Genomic DNA, 17,841 nt, shown 5'->3' on the forward strand with positions numbered 1-17,841 from the left:
TTTTTCATCCACTTCTTGCTCATTTCTTTGGTTACTGACTGTTGCGATAAAAATAAAACATAACAAAAATGCAGATGCTGTCTATACATATTTTTGTGTATATTTATGATAAATGCAATATGTATTCGACATGTAAAGTGTGTGTTGGAGAAATTTCGTATACTAAATAGAAAAAATTATTGTAAACATTTGTAGTCATCTGAGGGATAGACGAGAATGCGTGTTTGTTTGTATAATTTATATAAATTTTTCGGGGAAAATCGTACAGCGGAAATGAAGTTTTTGTTTCTTGACGATGAAGAGTCGAGGTTTGTTTGTTAAATGTATACTTTTCAATTCATTAATGTTTTGCTGAAAACGCCAGACTAATACCATTGTCGTCATTCATAAATTATGTCCAGGGTGCTTCATAAAGAGTTATGCAACTCAAAATGCATCTGGATCTCATCCAAAAAGGGGTTATTGTTGGCCTTAGCCAGAAATATCCGAACTATGCGTCGCGTCAATCTGAAGTGGCGTAGAACAAGCTCAGGTGTATCGAGAAGCTTTTCCATACCCAAAGTGTACCGTGACTCAAGTTTAGACAACACTGGTCTAACCGATCAAATCTAACGAACGTCACTAATGAATATCCACAATAGAAAACACAAAAAACATGCGAAATTAGTTTCGTATTCGGTTGAATGATATCAGTCCACCTAATTTCATTGCTAACCCATTTTCCAATTCCTTTTTGTGCCTTTGTTTTAGTCCTTCTTGCTATTTTATAAAATTAGCAATTTTATGTAAATACACGACTTTTAAAAATAGAAATAAAAGGCACAGGAAGCATAAAGCAGGCTAAATAACAGATTGTTTCACGAAAGGATTTCATTAAGAACGTTCTTATTACGCAATGGGTTAAACCATAATTCAATGTGAACATAACTAAAACAAATATTTATATTTGCTACAAATTGTTCTTTATCGCCAGAAGTGCCAATGAATTGCGGATCGTGTTTCAGCACTATAGTCCTGAATAAATCGATAAAGAAGAAAATCCGTTATTTTTACTAGAGATTAACAGTATTTTTTACTGCTAGATGCTGTCTGTCTGTAGACTTTTGAGATTGGATGGTCTTGCAAATACTTTATTGCCGTTTTGGAATTGACAAATTTATGTATTGCAAATTATGAGTCAAATATAGAGTTGCAGAGTTAATTAAATGGCCATCCCAGATGTAGACCACCCCAAAATATTCTTAATCCTTTTCAGAAGGGCTTAAACCCAATTTGACATGACATTTCAATGGAAAATTGAGTTTGTGCTTACAAAGAGGAAATGCTATACGCAAAATTTAATTTTTTTTTCAACTTACCTTCATGTCATGTATAATCTGCTGAAACAGACTACCCAGCGTTATGTCAGCAACCTTTTCAATACTGATATCCATGTTAGAATCGTATTTTTTTGTTATTTTTGATCGAGACAAATAAAATTATTAAATATTTTCACTATTAATCCACAGAAGAAGAAACCTTTTTTTTTGTAGTACACTAGAAAATTTTTTATGCTTTCTTTTTTTTCTTATATCAGCCTACACATTCATTCACTTATTTTTTTATATATTTCTTTAATTTTATACTTTTTTTTCTTTTCTTTTTATTAATGTCGTGTAACTTTTCATGCACTTACAAGTGACGGAAAGACGATATCTTTTTTCTATGTAATATCACTAAATTTAAACATTCATAATTATTATGATTTTCACTTCTACTCTCTTTCTTTCCTTTTCTAAATAATATAGGTGGGAAAATAAAGATGTAATAAATCCACACTTTTTATTAAAAAATCTTCTTGTCAACTCCTTTTTCGGAGGCTTATACCTAAATGTAAGAAAGATAGAAAAAGAAATTATTATCATCATAATGGACATAAAATTAATTTAGTGTAAATTTCGCATTTTAATTCATTTCCAGAGCAAAGAGCAGCTGAGTGTCGCAAATGTGAAAAGGAAATTTAAGTCATAAAAAGTGACGAAGGAATATTGAAACCCATAATAAATTGAGGCATGCTTTTTGATATTTTGGCAGACATTCAAATTTTATTGTGGTTCCCCACAATTTTTTTTTCTTTTGGCGTACGAGAAATATGTACTAAATCAAAAGGGCAGCAGCCAACAAAGGAGGAAGACATAACTGACATCAAAATTGTTTGAGCATAGAAATCTAGTATTAAAATCACGGTTGCGGTATAGTGTAGACTATTTTAAGGCGCTTTAGATTGCTGTCTGAGGACGTAATAGCTTGAAAACACGCGAAATTCAATAATTACGGAATGTTCATGAATTAACGAATTTTTATACATTTGAATTGTGCAAATTATGAAAAATGTTTCAAAACCATACAAATTACTTGAAAACCCTGCAACATTTGAACGGTTCTCTTTTCAAATCCCGACAATGAACATTTCCGAACTTAAGATACATAAGGTCAAACTGCACATCTCCAGCTCATAGCAAAAAGCTAGTAGCATGACTACTAAGCTGATTGGAAAATAGTATGAAAAGAGAGGATTAAATTAGCGTACACAAGTAATAATGACGATAAGTAGCATATATGATGATCCAAATTCATACACACAAAAATGTAATTATCGTGAATCGAGTCGAATATATAGAGAGAGATTGAGATTTGTTCCACACAATTTACTATTCGTTTACTGTTCATAACAAATGAATCGTTTTCGATCTATAAATAAAGAATCCATTATATATTTGAATTTTTCACGAAATGTTTTTTTGAACAACAGAGGAAAATAAAAGAGTTGGAAAGAAGAATAACATTGCACATCATCACTAGACCGTAATGCTCACTCTTGATGAAGAAATGTGTTGCCATAAAAAATATAAAAATCAATATAATTGGTGCGGAAACGAAAAATGCATGTCTAGATCATTGCTTAATTTTCCTTTAATAATTTTACAACTGACCAAGTGTGCATAATTTTTTCATAAATTGTTGATAACGAGAAATCTTGAAGCATCGAGATCATGCTGGCTAGTATAAGTAGAATTAACCGTTATAAGCTTACTTCTTCTCTATCCTTTCCTACCTCTACCTCGACTCGTTCATTCATGATGTACTTTTTTTCTTTCATAATCAACGATTTCTATGAGCTGATAGTAAGATAGAAAGGTATTCATCATAAATCTGCACGTTTGTGTCCAGAAGCATAATTCAGGAAAGTTATTATTATGATATCAAGACATTCGTGAGTCATGCTTTGAACTTTAATCGATGCTGTACATTGATACTAAATAAAACAAACTAAATTGTTTGAAGTCAATATTTGAATTTATGTGATTCTTTTCTTCTCTGATTTATGTACTGCCTGCCTTGTTTAATCGTATCTAATTTCATGTATGATTACGAGCGTTGAGCTAAGTACTTGAATTAAGCACTTTTTGCACTAATCAGCCATAAATTGTTGCAAAAAAATAATGGAGTCGTAGACATAGACAAAGCGGGCATTGAAGCAGCTTAATATTAGGTTCATTGACGTACAAAAAAGTAACTAATTTAGATTTCACAGCAACATAAAATCCTTTGCGTTGTTGCCAGTTTATGTTACAATTGGTTTTTAACATTGAAATTAGAAATAGGGGATGTTGCGTAAAAATTACCATCTTAGTTTCGTCGTCTGCAATGCATTTTTATCGATTATTTTTGTTCTTATCGTGTGTGCGATGCCGAAAAATAATCATCCGTAAAAAAACAAGACTGGATGTGTGGAAACCCTTGATAAAAATTTAATTCCGCTATAAAACTACTATCATTCTACCATTTTTTTGTCACCGACTACAGCTGAATAAAAGTGCGTTTTTATATGGAAAAAGTGAAGCCGTGAGCAGGGGAAAGAAAATCAATTTTCCTCTATACAGCCATTTTTCAGATCTGAAGGTTTTTTTACTTTAGCTTCTTCCGAATTTTTCCTTTGTTTTGTCGGTCGCCGACTGACTTGCTTATATAATAAATTTATATGAATTAAAATGCGAAATTTTTTGTATGCTCAAGAACATATTCCTCTAGTATTTTTAGAATGTATTTTTTGCCACTTACTTTTACAAAATTTTTCTTTCTCTTTTGACTTTTTTTTAAATAATTTTATTCACTTCATTTTTAATATAAATTTGCTATTATTTTAATCACATTTCTTCAAAAATGCACATTTTTATCAATCCTTTTTGAGTTATTAACACATTCTTGTTATAATATCCTTTATTTTTATTAATTAGTTTAAATGCCAAACAAAATAATATTTAAATTCATAATCGAACAAAGTTATGAACCGAACTCGACCAAAGCAAAACATACACTGACTCAAATATCCAATAAAGAGATTGCTGAGAGAAAAACAGTGAAAAAGTTTGTATGGCCTGCTATGATTTATTGGACTAAAGTGCATTTATGCAATGAATTTGTTTGATATTTGACAATTGGACAAAATTACGACAAAATGCAGTCATTTAAAGAAATATGCTAAATTGCAGCCAACTTCATGTCACATGAATTTATTTATGCTGCTCTGTAACAAGCATAAATTATGTTGAATCCTTATTAGATTCTTATGAATTTAGTCTAATTGGAAAATGACTTAGTGCTTTAGTTAACATTATTGGGATGAAATAAGATTTGACTATTCTTGCTTACTTTACTTTCAAAAAAGTCTTGACCGTTAATGCTAATAAAATTTAATTGGACAATCAAAACATAAACATTGGAAGGAATTGCACAAAACAATTATTCCATTTAAACTGGAACTAGCTACTATCACATAATAGTAAATCGCAGACAAAACAGATAAAATACTTTTAATGCTGATGACAAAGTGGATTTGTAGCTTATATTCGTAAAAAGTACTGAAAACAGAAAAGAATGTCAGTTCCAAAATATCAGCTGTTCGAGAATATCCATAAACATCTGGAATTACCAACTGAATCAGGTGAAACTTACCTAACAAGAGAGAACTACGATTATTATCATTATTGCTGTGACGGAATCAATGATGTAGGCTATGGATGTGGATATCGAACTGTGCAGTCCATTTGTTCCATGCTGAAGAAGAAATTGAACTCAGAAAAATCAGTTCCTTCATTACTTGATATACAAAAGGTTCTAGTGAAATTTGGAGATAAAGATGAAAGAATCCTCAACAGTCGTAGCTGGATTGGAACATTAGAAGGCTCGTACGTAATAGACGAATTGTTTAATGTTCCATGCTACATTGTTCACATTTCACATGACGAGAAAATTTCATCTAAAAGATCTGACATCATGAAATATTTCAAAGAACAAGGCGGTTTAATATTTATGGGAGGTGACAGCGATGCTTCTGCAAAAATGATAACGGGAATTCACATAGCACAAGATGATAAATTGTTCCTTCAAGTTGTTGATCCGCATTTCAGTCAAATTCCAAAGAATCCTCATGAGATTGTCAACAAAGGCTATGTAAAATGGTATGCTGAAAATGACTTCATTGAGAATTCATTCTACAACTTGTGCATGCCTAAATTAAATTAAATGTCCATCCAAAATTGTGAGAAAACCGTTATACTGAAAATTTGAATTTTTTATCACTTTTTGAATCGGTTAAAAATAATTCAAATTTGAAATGTCCGTTAAAAAATAAAAATCATTTTTCTCCTATTTTTAATTATTTTTTCAAAGAATAAGAATTTTTTATTAATTTAATTAAGGATTTTTTTTTTTTCAGTTAAGGATGTCAACAATTTCTTAGAAAATATACTTTATACATACAATTTTTTATTCTCCTTGTTAAACCGTCAGTTTTTATGCATTAATAATGCTTTTCATTATTATATCATAGAGGCATATTGTGCAAAAGAATTATTTTTTTCATTAGGTAGTTGAAAACATTAAAAATACTTAGTAGGGCGCAAAACGTTTTAAAAAGATAATGCAAGTGTGTGCTTTGGTCTCTTATCGGATCGAAGATATTGCGTTGCTTTTTTTAATTTTTTTCTTTTCTTTTGTCAAATTACTTGATATGTTAATAATTTATACATAACTTTTAGTTTTAAATAGATGAACTATAATCAACTCCTATAACTTTTTGGAATGGGGGAAGAAAGCTAGATTTTTAAATATTTTTTTTTCATTAATTAATTTAATTCCGCAAGATTTTTTAAAGAGTAAGACTTCTTTTTTTTTTTTGCATAAAAAATGTTTGAAAAGTCGTGTTGTAATCATTAACAGCATTAAAATATCCTATTATCTCATCAATATTATCATTATATCTTTTTTTAAAGAGGAAGATGCAGGCAATCACTACGGTACTTAATTAAAATTAAAGTATAACATTAGTGCCATTTAAACATTACTATTTTTTTATGTATAATTATGCTTTCAAAGCTTGTAAGCATTGTAAAAGTTTCATTTTCTGTTGAAATCAAGTTTTCTTTTTTTTTTTTGTTAAATTATTTAACTTAATAATACATTAAAAGTTAATGGCAAAGAAAGGAAATTGTTATTATTCGTTTATATCAAATTATATCTTCGTTAGAATAATCATCAGAAAGAACTGGTTAATTGCACTATCTCTGTTCTAAGGTCAGTCTATGAGAAAGTGGATTCAAGTATATCCATCCTTCGCCCGCACTCTTGAAATGCTGCAAAAAGGAGAAAAATTGTAGTTAAAATTTTAAACAATAAACTTTAATCTCGAGATTAATTTTGTTGGATTAGATTTAATTTTTAAATCCGAGATTAAACTTAACGGATTTCATCCATAACACTTACAGTATTTGCCCACATAGTATTCTCATCCTTCCTCGATTTCGCCTCTTCTCGTTGCTTCTGTTCCACTCTAAATTTGGCTGCCGTTGCTACATCTATATCATTCGATCTACAAACATAATTAAATAACATAATCAAGTCAAGTTTAATTGAGTTTAAACATCATCTCGTTTACTTTAACCCTGCAGTCACTTCCTTCCAAATTCGTCTGCTCTCATTTTCATCTTGCTCAATTACAGAACGTACTTGCTTCTTATAAATTGGTATTCTATTTACATCCACAAACACTTCTGGCTTTGTTTTCGTACCGTCATTCCATTTTGCTTCCATCAAGCCACTCCATTCACCATAAATTGATAAAAAGGATTTCTTTTCATTTGGAGCATATACTTCACCTTGTATTCTATTTCGTTTGCCACCATAGAAGGGCTTGGTAAGGAAATCAATCTCAGCATGATAGCCCGTTTTGGGGCATTTTATTGTGACATTTCCTCCTAATTCTGGAAGCAATAAAATTATTCAATTATTCAAGTCAAGTTCCAATAAAATGAAGATCTATTACCTATCCATGGAACACTGAGTATCGAACGGCCATAACCGTTTGGAAAAGTAAGGATATACTCTTCATTTAAATCACATAATGTAACGATTCCTTGCCCAATATTGTGAACTCCAATCGACAGACCCAAAAATTTGGATTTTGTCCAGACGTGAGCACTAAAGCTAATTTTTTTACTGTAATGCTCGGCATAAAAGGCAGAAACTGAAGGAAAAAGAAAACAAAAAAATTAACATTTTATTCTTGTCAAAAGTCATTAAAGTGTAATATCTTACTTGGAGGATGATGCGAGACTTGCTCTGCAATAAATGTTAATTGATCCGATTTACACCATGGAACCGGACCCTCTTCAATTACTTTTGTATTATCTTGAATTTCTGTAGGAAAATAATGCGAAATAATTATAATAAATCAGGATGTTAAGGTTTTGAAACTCTTTTGCCTTTCTCATCTCAATCTGTATTATTTCTGTTGTAGATTATGTTAAGGAAATGAAGGATAATAATTTGGTCAAGTGAATCTTAAGTGACTCAAAACCGTTAATTTTCAAAAATCAAATTCTAATATTTTTTGACCGTTAGTTTTCAAATAATTATTGACCGTTATTTTTAATTTATTAGTTTTTAAGCTCAATAACTAGATTTAGACCAAGATGAGGAATGTAAAAGTGCGTAATCCCAGCAGAAAGTTCAAAAGACAGACAAAATTACTCACCATATTCAGGAATGTTCCAATGACAGCGGAAAATTTCACCAATAATTGGATTGTAAGGTTTTTTAGCCACAGCACTTTTACGACCTGCATGATAAGCTGATAAATACCATCTTACAACTTGCATCATTCGATCACGTGGATCTTTAAATTCCGCAATTTTAATAAATAAATCTGGATGTGCAAAATAGTCGGCATACATTTCGAGTAGGGAACGCCTTTCTAAGATAAATGTTGGTAAAACTACTTTCGTTAAATCCATTCCTATTTTAACTTGAGATAATAGATGAGTAATTACGGATCCATGTGATTCCATCGACAGATCATTATCAGATTCATCTTCATATATTGCTATAAATAATATTACGTTAATTAAATTAATTAATATTAATGAAATTTAATATCATCGTCGTTACCGTCATAATCCAGCGAACCATCATTTCTTAGCGGTAGGGATTTTGAGTTTCTTTTTCGATGTCCTACATCCTTTAATGGTGATTCAATGCTATCTTGTTTCTTTAAGGACGTCGGTGTACTTGTATTTGTGCTCGTGTTATCATTCGCTGTAACAAATGGGTCGTCAGATAGTCTCGATGCTGGTTCAACTATTGTTCGATTATTGCTATAAAGGAATAATAAAATTAAAAATTAATTGAATAAATTAAGGATATTCTTCTAATGCTGTCAAAAAAAGGTTTGAATTAATTACTGACAATATGCTTGTTGTTCTGACGAACGGAATTCACATATATCGTATTGTTCAAGGACGACAGAAGAGAAAAAAAAATGAACAAGCATGAAGTTTCTTTTCATTAAAATGTCACATGAGCAGGACTTTTTCATTTATATGTGTAGAATAATTATTAGTCACATGAACAATCACATATCGTGTTGAGTTTCAATCATTATGAAAGTGATTGCTATCAAGGATGTTCTCACTATAGATAAGTATCTTGACAGTAGTTCGATTTTAGCGGAATTTTAATGTTTAAGTGTTAACGGCTTTTTCATATTTGAATTTTACAGCTTTATTTTTCTGAATTTTAACGAATTTTTTAAGATTTGAATTCTAACGGATTTTTTAGATTTAAATTTTTAACGCTTTTATAAGATCTGAATTATAACGAATTTTTTAGATTTGAATTTTTCTTTTTTTTGAAAATTCAAGTTTTAACAGTTTTTCAGCAAAAATATCGATTTAATTCCATTAAAGCACAGTTAAGCTTTAACAGAACAGCACAAAATCCATCACATTCATAAAACAAAATACAATTCATGACAATCGTTGTTAAAATGTGATAAAAAAGTGTGTAAAAATGGAACAAATTCACGTCTACATTGTAAGCTCAGCAGCAGCATTAATAGAAGTCACTCTTCTACGTCTTCTTATTATTTTGTAAAATTTATGTGAATTGACATGTTCATTTGAACCCCAAAAATTATTTATTCATTACAATACATCAAGAATTGCTAAATCCACTTGCTGTGAATTTTGTGACAGTTTTCATTTTTCGTGACGTATAAAAAGAATCCCAAAAGTACAATTAAGGAAACCCACATTATGTCGAGAAAAAAAATAATATTGGACATAGTCGGGGAGGTTCAGTACACTCAAGAATTCATTTCATCAAACTTCATGCTCAGATAAATGAGATCCATAAGTATGCAAATGTCGTTGAAATGACAATAAATATGCAGCACAGCCATTATCATAGAAATAGTATGTGAGAGAAAAACTTTGTCGCCATTGAAACTTTCATCCTTTCCGCTGTTCATTCACTTGCCAAAATTTTCTTTCGAAACATTTTATTGTACGTCTTCAACTTTTTTTGTTATTTTGATGTATGTAGGCATGCAATTATTTTATAGTTTATTTCATTATTCAAGGCATAATATTGATTAATTTAAATTTCTACCACATTGTGAAAATTTGCCGTATTTGTTTTCCGTTCCTACCACAACAAATTTTTTTCTTTCTTTCCGCAGCATAAATGTTGGGAAAGTGAGATGGAGATATTTATTATATTCACTGCATACATACTACCTCTACGGAAGGGTATTTTTTCATTTTTTTCTTCTTCCTTTGAATCATTTTCAATAATAGATTTTTCTTTTGACTCATTTTTCTCATGATTTGGAATAAAAAGAATCCCTTTTTATGCTTCTTTTTTGCATGAAGTAAAACATTACGAAATACGTACATTGAAATGTTTATTGTACCCCATTTAGACTCAATAATGTTTTTGAGTGATTTTATGGGAACACGTACAATTCATTGAAGTTTTTTGGGAAATCAATGCACATTGCGCATTTTAACCGGTCTGATCAATAATGTTGTGATTTAATGGCTTTTGATTTAGTACTTTTGAAGATTTATGAAATTAACGGTTTTTTGAAATTTGAATTTATTGACTTGAAGTTAGCTTCATTTGAATCATTTTCTAGTGAAAATTCAAATTTAAAATGTCCGTTTGAAGCTTAAAATTTGGCGGTTTTTTTAAAATTTGAACGAATTGACTTGACGTTAGCTTCTGAAAATTCAAACCTAAAATTACCTTTAAAAAATTGGCCGTTTTTTCGAAATTAACTAACTTGAAGTAAGCTTCATTATGGATCTATTGAAAATTCAAATTTAAAATTTCCGTTGAAAAATTGGCGGTTTTTCAAACAAACGAACTTGAAGTTAGCTTCAGAATTAGTTTCTTAACATTCAAATTCAAAATAACCGTTAAAATTTTCACTAATTTAATTGCTATCACATCTGTTCAAACTGAACACTTCACCGCTCATGAGCATTAAAAAGTGTTTCCCAAAAGTGAAATGAATAATGTAGAACATAATCAATAAAACATGTAGTTATTAGCAATATTCCATTGGAACCAATTAATCACTTAAACAAAAAACTTGTTCATAATAATCGATAGAATTTTCGATTCTATATGCCTCTCACCTCTGATCAATTGCACTAGGAGCAGTTGAACTCCGTCGTCGAACAAATCGCTCAAAAACTCGAATCATTTTTGCGATTCTTTAATGTTCCTTTATTTAGCACAATCAAGACTTGTATATTTTTTATAACAAATTTCTTTAAAGGTTTTCAACTAAATTTTCATTGTGCTGCCTTCGTCTCATATAAAATATCATTTTTCATTAACTAAGCTAATCACGCCACAAACACACTATACGTAAATTACATAAAGATTTCATAGTATATAAATAAATAAGTCAACGAGACAAGAAGAAAATTATTTTATTATTTTTTTTCTCTTTCTTTTATTTTTGTGTCGGGGAGAAAAAAATTTTTTGGTGTGAAATTTTCAAAAGCTCGAGAAAAACTGAGAAGAAATTTTTGACATTCATGTTTGATTGCAACATTCAACATTAAACATTGAAAACATCGAATAAATATGATTTATTCTAAAAATGTGCATGCTGCGACATCAAATCCTAAGCTGAATAATAAGTTGAATTACACATAATAATACTTTTAATTCTAAAACTTTTAATTCAAGTGATTTTATGGGAAATTCTCAAAATTAACTCAATCACATGTTCAACGCTGAATGTTGAGAAAAAACATTAAACATTGAACAGGACTAAGTTGATTGTTTTGCACAAAAACATTGTCTAATGACGTCACGTTAATTTTTCTTATGTTTGAGTAGAGAAAAAAAAAATAAAAACAACAAACTTCCAACATATGTACATAATGCTTAAAGTGTAAATTACTTGACGTATATATGTGCTACATATTAAGAAAATGGAAAATCTATTTAAGGATACTAAAACATACGACAATGAACTTTTTATGCTTAACATTTATGCTTCTTATTTTCTCATATTTTTTCTTATCATCTCATAGATTAAGTAAGACTGTGATTGATGTTCGTTTGACTGCTTGTCTGCTCATTTGTCGATTTTTCACATTTTGTGTATGCAATTGAATGTTTCATGCTTGTTTTACACAGGACTGACTTTGCAGTCGACATTGTAGATTTTGATGATAAGGTTTAATGGTCATTAAGTGCCACAAAAAATGAGATTGGAGATTTTTAAAGAGTATTCATATTATTTCTCATACAAATTTCATATCCTGAACAGACAAGGAGTTCATGAACATGTCTCTCAAAATTAAGCATGTTCAACTATTCTGATTGAGTATACTCATGGTACAAGCTCATATAGATGAGTATCCTCATTGTCTGTAAGGCAGTATGTTGTGTTCAGATAAGGTCGAGGTATAAGACCAAGGTGTACCGTGATTAATAAAAGGTTCTCCAGCACTGCTGTAAGGGTTTTAAGGCATAGACCTAGTTCCTTGTTCCATGTTCAATGCTTATCTCCTTTCATAAATCTCAAAAAATTTAATTCAATTTATTAATCTACAGATAAGTAACTTGACAATTACTTTCACAGACAATAAGGTAGTGTACTCAATTCAACTTGCGGCATACTTAAATATGCTCTGAATAAGAATCAGGGGAGTTGAAAGGCCGACATGAATTAATTTGATTATTTGATATAATTTTTTTGAGTCCGTCCATAAATTCTCTGTCTATGGCTATGAGATCAGAATAACAAATGTGTATCTAATGATTATAAGTATGTTTATTCGGACCAAAGTGGTTATTTGAATATACATTTTTAATTCAATATTTAATTTATTAGTCTATGAGCATAATATGATGGATTATCTACAGTTGGGATTTAAAAATAAACAAGATATTATCATGGGGGCCATTTATCAATGATGTCTATGAAACAATTAGGATTGACATACCCGGGCCACACAATACGGCAATTAGCATTTTTAGCCGTAAAATAGGTCCAAATCCGCGGTATCGGTGTCGTCAGGGGAACTTCACGTATTGCTACTAATATAGAACTAGCGAACACATTGTGCTGCTCGGGATAAAGTCTCATTTCCATATTTCAAATGCGTTTCTCCCAAAACAATTTCACTGTCCATTACAGACATTTCCAACTAGCTACTGTACAGCTTGTATAATTTATTTATAAGGATTAATACGATATTATTATTTCCTTCCTTCATTCATCCAGTAGAGAACATTTTGACTGACGTTAATAATAAATTCACTTTTCTAATATTCAATTCTAGAGCTAGAACTGACTTGTGTCGCTTCTTATTTTCTTTTTTTGGACATAAATTTTTAATCATTTTGTCAAGTTTCTTATTATTCAAGCCATAACTTTTTTTTGGTGAGACTTTAAGTCAAGGAATTGCTTATCGTGGCTGAAAAATCTTCCTCGATACTCAATAATGAGCAGTCAGTAGCTTGCACGTGTTTATTTAATATTTCCACACTTAAAGGCATGGTTTTGGAATATAAATTCTGTCGTTTCGACACAGATAAATTGTGGATCATTATTATATCGATAAAAGGGAAAATAACGTGTGTATTTTTTTTTATATGTGAATTCACAAAACCAAGCATCGATTTAATTCAATACATGATTGAACTAATCACTTATAAATTCAATATGTCATGCACTCACCTCGATGGTGTTGTCACTTGACTAGAAAATGGATCATCATTGGCATCATAAAAATCTTCTTCCCCTTCCGAGCTCGAATATGAAGTCTCTGGCACTTGAACTGAAATAATTTGATATGGGATTTTTTTTATATGAGCATGTCGCATAGTCATTTATCGGTTTTCATCGAATAACAATTAGAATTGTATTTTTCATCATCAACATTGCTTCTGTCAATACTCTCGTTTTCATATGAAATTATAATTAACAACTGATGTGCCAGTTTTATGGTAAAAGCCCGAATAACATTTAACGGATTTTAGAATTTAGAATTTTAACGGTTTTCAAAAATTCAAATTTTACCGGTTTTAAATTTTTGAATTTTAACGGTTTTCAAAAGTTTGAACTTTAGCGTTTTTCACAAATTCAAAATATATCGGTTTTCAAAAATTTGAATTTTACCGAATGTCAAAAAATTCAAAAAATATAAATCCGTTAAATTACTCAATATTGATGATGAAAAATGAGTAAAAATAGTAATAGCCATAAAACAATAACTACCACTCGATCTACTAGAGCAAGCTTCAAAATATTCAGAGCCAATTTCATCAACCAGTTTCGATCTTTGTCTCACAACAACTAAATTACAAAATTTTTTTAAACAGATAGACAAGAAAACATCGTTATTCACCTGCTAATTCGGGTGGTAAAAGTAAATCACATCGATTACCTGGAGTTGCTGTATCGTCAGGATCCGTTTTCATAGGACCATTATAAATTCCGTTAATTGGATTCGCTGTATTCTGCAATAACAGCAATATTTAAATGATGTTCGAGTAATTGCTTTTATGGACGCTTACCTTAGCAATTTGAAGAAGCACAATTGAATGTTTTATATGATCTAACATATCATTAATTTGTTGTTTTAAACTTTCGTACTTTCCACGTTCTTCTTCATCCTCGATTTCATTAATTCGTTGCTCTATTTTTGCTGATTGATCAATGACCATTTGCAAGTACGTATCAGCTTCACTGACTTTCTTGTCAAACATTACCAGATGACTGTTGCGGCTACTCGAAGCACTTCCACTCATTATTTGTGCCTGATCCGAACGATATCTATACGTACTGCGGGCAATCGCATCCTCCAGATGACGAACCCATTTTTCACGTTCTTCACCGTCTCTAGCCTTTAATTTGTCATTCGTTTGCGGGACATTAAAAAATTAATTAAAATAAATAACAGCAAAAAATTTGCATTTTCTCATTTAAATTTCACATTGCGGCGTGTTCCAAATTAAATATATAGCAACTAACTTACTTGAAAGTGGAAGGTTTTATGATCAACAGTAATTGTAAATGTATTTACGTCTTGGTCATCGATACCAATTATAGCACCTCTTAAACGAACACAACCTCTTCGTACACCTTTCATCATTTTTTCTCGACTCTATTGAAAAAAGTAAAGGAAATAAAGGAAAATAAAATAGAGGATATAATGGGGTTGCGTGACTGCATGAACAATTGAATGAATGAATGAAGAAAATAGGATATTTTTTTTTCTACAATTTGACTCTAATTAAATTCTTATGCATCAAGCAACAAATACCAAACTTGAGACTTGCTTGACTCTACATAAAATGATAAGAATAATTACAATTATATATGCAGTGTTTGTAGCTTCATGCATGCACTTGTTGAGGAATTATTTTGTGATTATTGTGCAGTCATTTGAGGATATTTGTGATTATATTGACAACATGTGCAAATGCAACAGACTGTTCATGTGAGCTTTTAAATTTTTGCATTTTTGACCGTTATTTTTTGAACGGAATTTGAATTTTTTGACTGTTTTTCAAATATTTTTTGACCGTTATTTTTCAAACATTTTTTGACCGTTTTTTTTGAACAGGTTTTGAATTTTTTGACTGTTTTTCAAATATTTTTTGACCTTAATTTTCAAACAGTTTTTGAACGTTATTTTTCAAACAATTCCCGTTAATATTCAAAAATCATTTAACCGTTATCTTTATGATATAATTTTAATTTAAATTCCACTGAACTTTCATCGGCCACAAGTCGATCACGCTTATATTAAAAGGCAAATTACGTCAGACGTTAAAGTCTCAAAAAGCAGGAACACACTTAGATACAAAAGCAAGTCGTATTCCTTCATTTCACACAAAGTATTATTTGAAAAATGACGATTTCGAAAAAATTAAAAATTATAATAAGGTCAATTAAAATTATTGTAAATATCGGCAGGTCATTGCTGTGAAAATAAATAATAAGTTGTCAGTTAATTTTTTTATTTAACAAAATTTAGTTGTTTCTGAACCATTTGCAAAATCAGTTTAGTGCTAAGGAGTAAGAAGAAGACATAAAAATGACGAGAAATCTATTATTTGATCCTCTCGTTAGTCTTAAGTCGTTTGATCAAGATTTAAACAATTTCGATCCACATCAGTTACCATTTATGAGCACAATATGGCCAACATTGATCATATCGTGCATTTATCTGATTTCTTTAAAATTCAGTGAACGGTAAATGAGTTAATTGAAGTGGAAAAATATGTAGTTGTTAATGAATTTAATGATTTAATTTTAGAATAATGCAAACTCGAAAAGCATTTCAATTAAAAAGTTTTCTTGCCATGTACAACATAACTCAGGTTGTATTCTGTGTTTATTTCCTTATCAACGCATTCAATGCTGGATTGAAAATCGATTATTTATGGAAGTGCTATTTGCCTGGCTATAATAATTTACCGCATGCAAAACTTTTATATCTGACATACTTTATCAAGGCATTAGAATTTATCGAGACTCTATGCTTTATATTGAGAAGAAATTTTCGTCAAGTTTCATTTCTTCATGTTTATCATCACGTTTCCACGTTCATTTTTGCTTACTTAGGAGTTACTCTTGTTGGAAGTATGAATATATATTTTATGCACTTTTTGTCACCACATAGGTATTAATATAAAACTTTAATCTAGATGGAATGGTTATGGCCACATATAGTCTCAATATGTTTATTCACGCTATCATGTACTCGTACTATTTCGCATCATTATTCATGAGGGAAAATCAGTTTGTGGCTGTGAAAAAATGTATAACAATCATGCAAATGGTAAGTCAATCAAATGATCAGAAATTAATTTTTTAACATCCACTTTGGAATATAGCCAATATTAATATGAACATATCCTGTATTTTATTTTGTAGGTTCAATTTTGTTTAATTCTATTCAATACACTAAGATCATGGCAAACGAATTGCGGAATTGAAAGTAAATTTTACTACGTATTCGTACTGAATGTAATTATCATATTTTATCAGTTCTACCGATTCTATAAAATTGCTTATTCCGCTAAGAAACTCAAGAACTCTCATAAGAAACGAAAAAGCTTGAAAACTTAAACTCCGCAAGCTCTATCTGCAAATATTGATTAGTTTAAGCTCTATTTTATTTTTTGGGAGTATATTCAGTGACATTTGAGCATCAAATTTGTTATGTTAATTTTTTTTATAGCCTTTATCAATTTACTGCGAGAACAAATTACAGTAATAAGCAATGATGATAAGTTATCTCTAGTTATGATTTTGTGCAAAAGAAATGAATGAATAAAGTAACTTTTTTTTACATGACATAAAATTACTATGAATCATCATTAATTAAAAAGCTTTTTTCAAGATTTTACATATAGATAAATTAAATGTCGTTTCATTTATAGAACAGTGACGTAGCATACATCATAAATTGCAGATTTCTTTGTCAAATTGAAGAATAAATATTTTTTATTGTACAAAATTACTCACTGTATAATAGGATAATAAACTTATTTCAGGTTCCAGCACAAACCATCTTGTTTGCCATCCTTTTACCATATTTATCCATTTGAATAAACTTCCTTCTAAGCCAGACATTGTACAGCATATATTAATTAACACTGATATTTGATTTTTTTTCACGAAAAAATAATTTTCTCTTAAATTAGAAATAAAAACAAACACGAATGACGTTGAAAGCTTTGAACTTCCACGACGGTTTTCTTGCGTAATATTTTTGTGATGAAAATTGTCAAGCATTCAAAATTATCACTGACGAACTTGATAAAACAATGCAAATAGACTATGGAGAGGATGACAACATCTTTAGATGTCTACATTGATATTGTGGAAATTTATGATTCTGTCTTGAACTACTAATGCTTCGACGTGGAAGTTAATAATACAACGTAAATGATGGAGTTGATTGCCGAACCTCGTTT

General features: G+C 30.2%; 4 protein-coding genes across 18 annotated transcripts in view; 2 read left to right on the forward strand and 2 right to left on the reverse strand.

Annotated features, from left to right (window-relative positions):
• The window catches only part of mim (missing-in-metastasis), a 45,276-nt gene extending 40,958 nt beyond the window's left edge, over window positions 1–4,318 (reverse strand). For 5 of the 14 annotated variants that reach the window (XM_070642861.1, XM_070642852.1, XM_070642819.1 and 2 more), the window contains exons 1-2: window positions 4,102–4,315; window positions 1,359–1,866 (exon numbers count right to left, since the gene is read on the reverse strand). In XM_070642861.1, the coding sequence (XP_070498962.1) occupies window positions 1,359–1,433 (75 nt within the window). In that variant the 5' untranslated portion in view covers window positions 1,434–1,866; window positions 4,102–4,315. Of the gene's footprint in view, window positions 1–1,358; window positions 1,867–4,101 lie in introns of all 14 variants that reach the window. The other 9 variants (XM_070642786.1, XM_070642795.1, XM_070642845.1 and 6 more) reach the window with 4 other exon arrangements.
• A 408-nt stretch (window positions 4,319–4,726) lies between these two features.
• Ufsp1 (UFM1 specific peptidase 1) lies at window positions 4,727–5,640 on the forward strand. The gene has a single exon (XM_070643417.1). It carries the CDS (start codon window positions 4,918–4,920, stop codon window positions 5,563–5,565), a length of 648 nt encoding a protein of 215 aa, XP_070499518.1. The 5' UTR covers window positions 4,727–4,917; the 3' UTR covers window positions 5,566–5,640.
• An 89-nt stretch (window positions 5,641–5,729) lies between these two features.
• LOC139092849 (oxysterol-binding protein-related protein 9) lies at window positions 5,730–17,583 on the reverse strand. 2 transcript variants are annotated; one of them, XM_070643399.1, is made up of 13 exons: window positions 17,390–17,583; window positions 14,889–15,017; window positions 14,428–14,757; window positions 14,298–14,370; window positions 14,129–14,206; window positions 13,589–13,688; window positions 8,488–8,693; window positions 8,075–8,422; window positions 7,636–7,737; window positions 7,364–7,564; window positions 6,977–7,301; window positions 6,805–6,910; window positions 5,730–6,674 (listed from the first exon to the last, which is right to left on the reverse strand). In XM_070643399.1, the coding sequence occupies exons 1-13, from the start codon at window positions 17,495–17,497 to the stop codon at window positions 6,600–6,602; spliced, it is 2,181 nt and encodes a 726-aa protein (XP_070499500.1). In that variant the 5' UTR covers window positions 17,498–17,583; the 3' UTR covers window positions 5,730–6,599. The 2 variants fall into 2 exon arrangements, with proteins under 2 accessions (XP_070499500.1, XP_070499509.1); XM_070643408.1 differs by lacking the exon at window positions 14,129–14,206 and having other exon boundaries at window positions 14,259–14,370.
• LOC139093096 (very long chain fatty acid elongase 4) lies at window positions 15,786–17,206 on the forward strand. Its single transcript, XM_070643703.1, has 4 exons — window positions 15,786–16,111; window positions 16,176–16,501; window positions 16,567–16,700; window positions 16,796–17,206. Exons 1-4 carry the CDS (start codon window positions 15,954–15,956, stop codon window positions 16,988–16,990), a joined length of 813 nt encoding a protein of 270 aa, XP_070499804.1. The 5' UTR covers window positions 15,786–15,953; the 3' UTR covers window positions 16,991–17,206.
• Window positions 17,584–17,841: the final 258 nt, after the last annotated feature.

Source organism: Chironomus tepperi, unplaced genomic scaffold, assembly GCF_022539635.2.
Source record: "Chironomus tepperi strain 1889 unplaced genomic scaffold, CSIRO-AGI_Ctep_v1 contig_16, whole genome shotgun sequence".
NCBI classification, from domain to species: domain Eukaryota; kingdom Metazoa; phylum Arthropoda; class Insecta; order Diptera; family Chironomidae; genus Chironomus; species Chironomus tepperi.

Excerpts from the sequence above, each read along its gene's own strand:
- Ufsp1 (XM_070643417.1), top strand. The coding sequence starts at position 4,918 with ATGTCAGTTCCAAAATATCAGCTGTTCGAGAATATCCATAAACATCTG.
- LOC139092849 (XM_070643399.1), bottom strand. The coding sequence starts at position 17,497 with ATGTCTGGCTTAGAAGGAAGTTTATTCAAATGGATAAATATGGTAAAA. Across the intron at positions 6,911-6,976 it reads GAAGTGACTGCAGGGTTAAA|ATCGAATGATATAGATGTAG; the intron begins GTAAACGAGATG and ends TTATGTTTGTAG. Across the intron at positions 6,675-6,804 it reads ATACTATGTGGGCAAATACT|CATTTCAAGAGTGCGGGCGA; the intron begins GTAAGTGTTATG and ends TCCTTTTTGCAG.
- LOC139093096 (XM_070643703.1), top strand. The coding sequence starts at position 15,954 with ATGACGAGAAATCTATTATTTGATCCTCTCGTTAGTCTTAAGTCGTTT. Across the intron at positions 16,112-16,175 it reads TCTTTAAAATTCAGTGAACG|AATAATGCAAACTCGAAAAG; the intron begins GTAAATGAGTTA and ends ATTTAATTTTAG. Across the intron at positions 16,701-16,795 it reads GTATAACAATCATGCAAATG|GTTCAATTTTGTTTAATTCT; the intron begins GTAAGTCAATCA and ends TTTATTTTGTAG.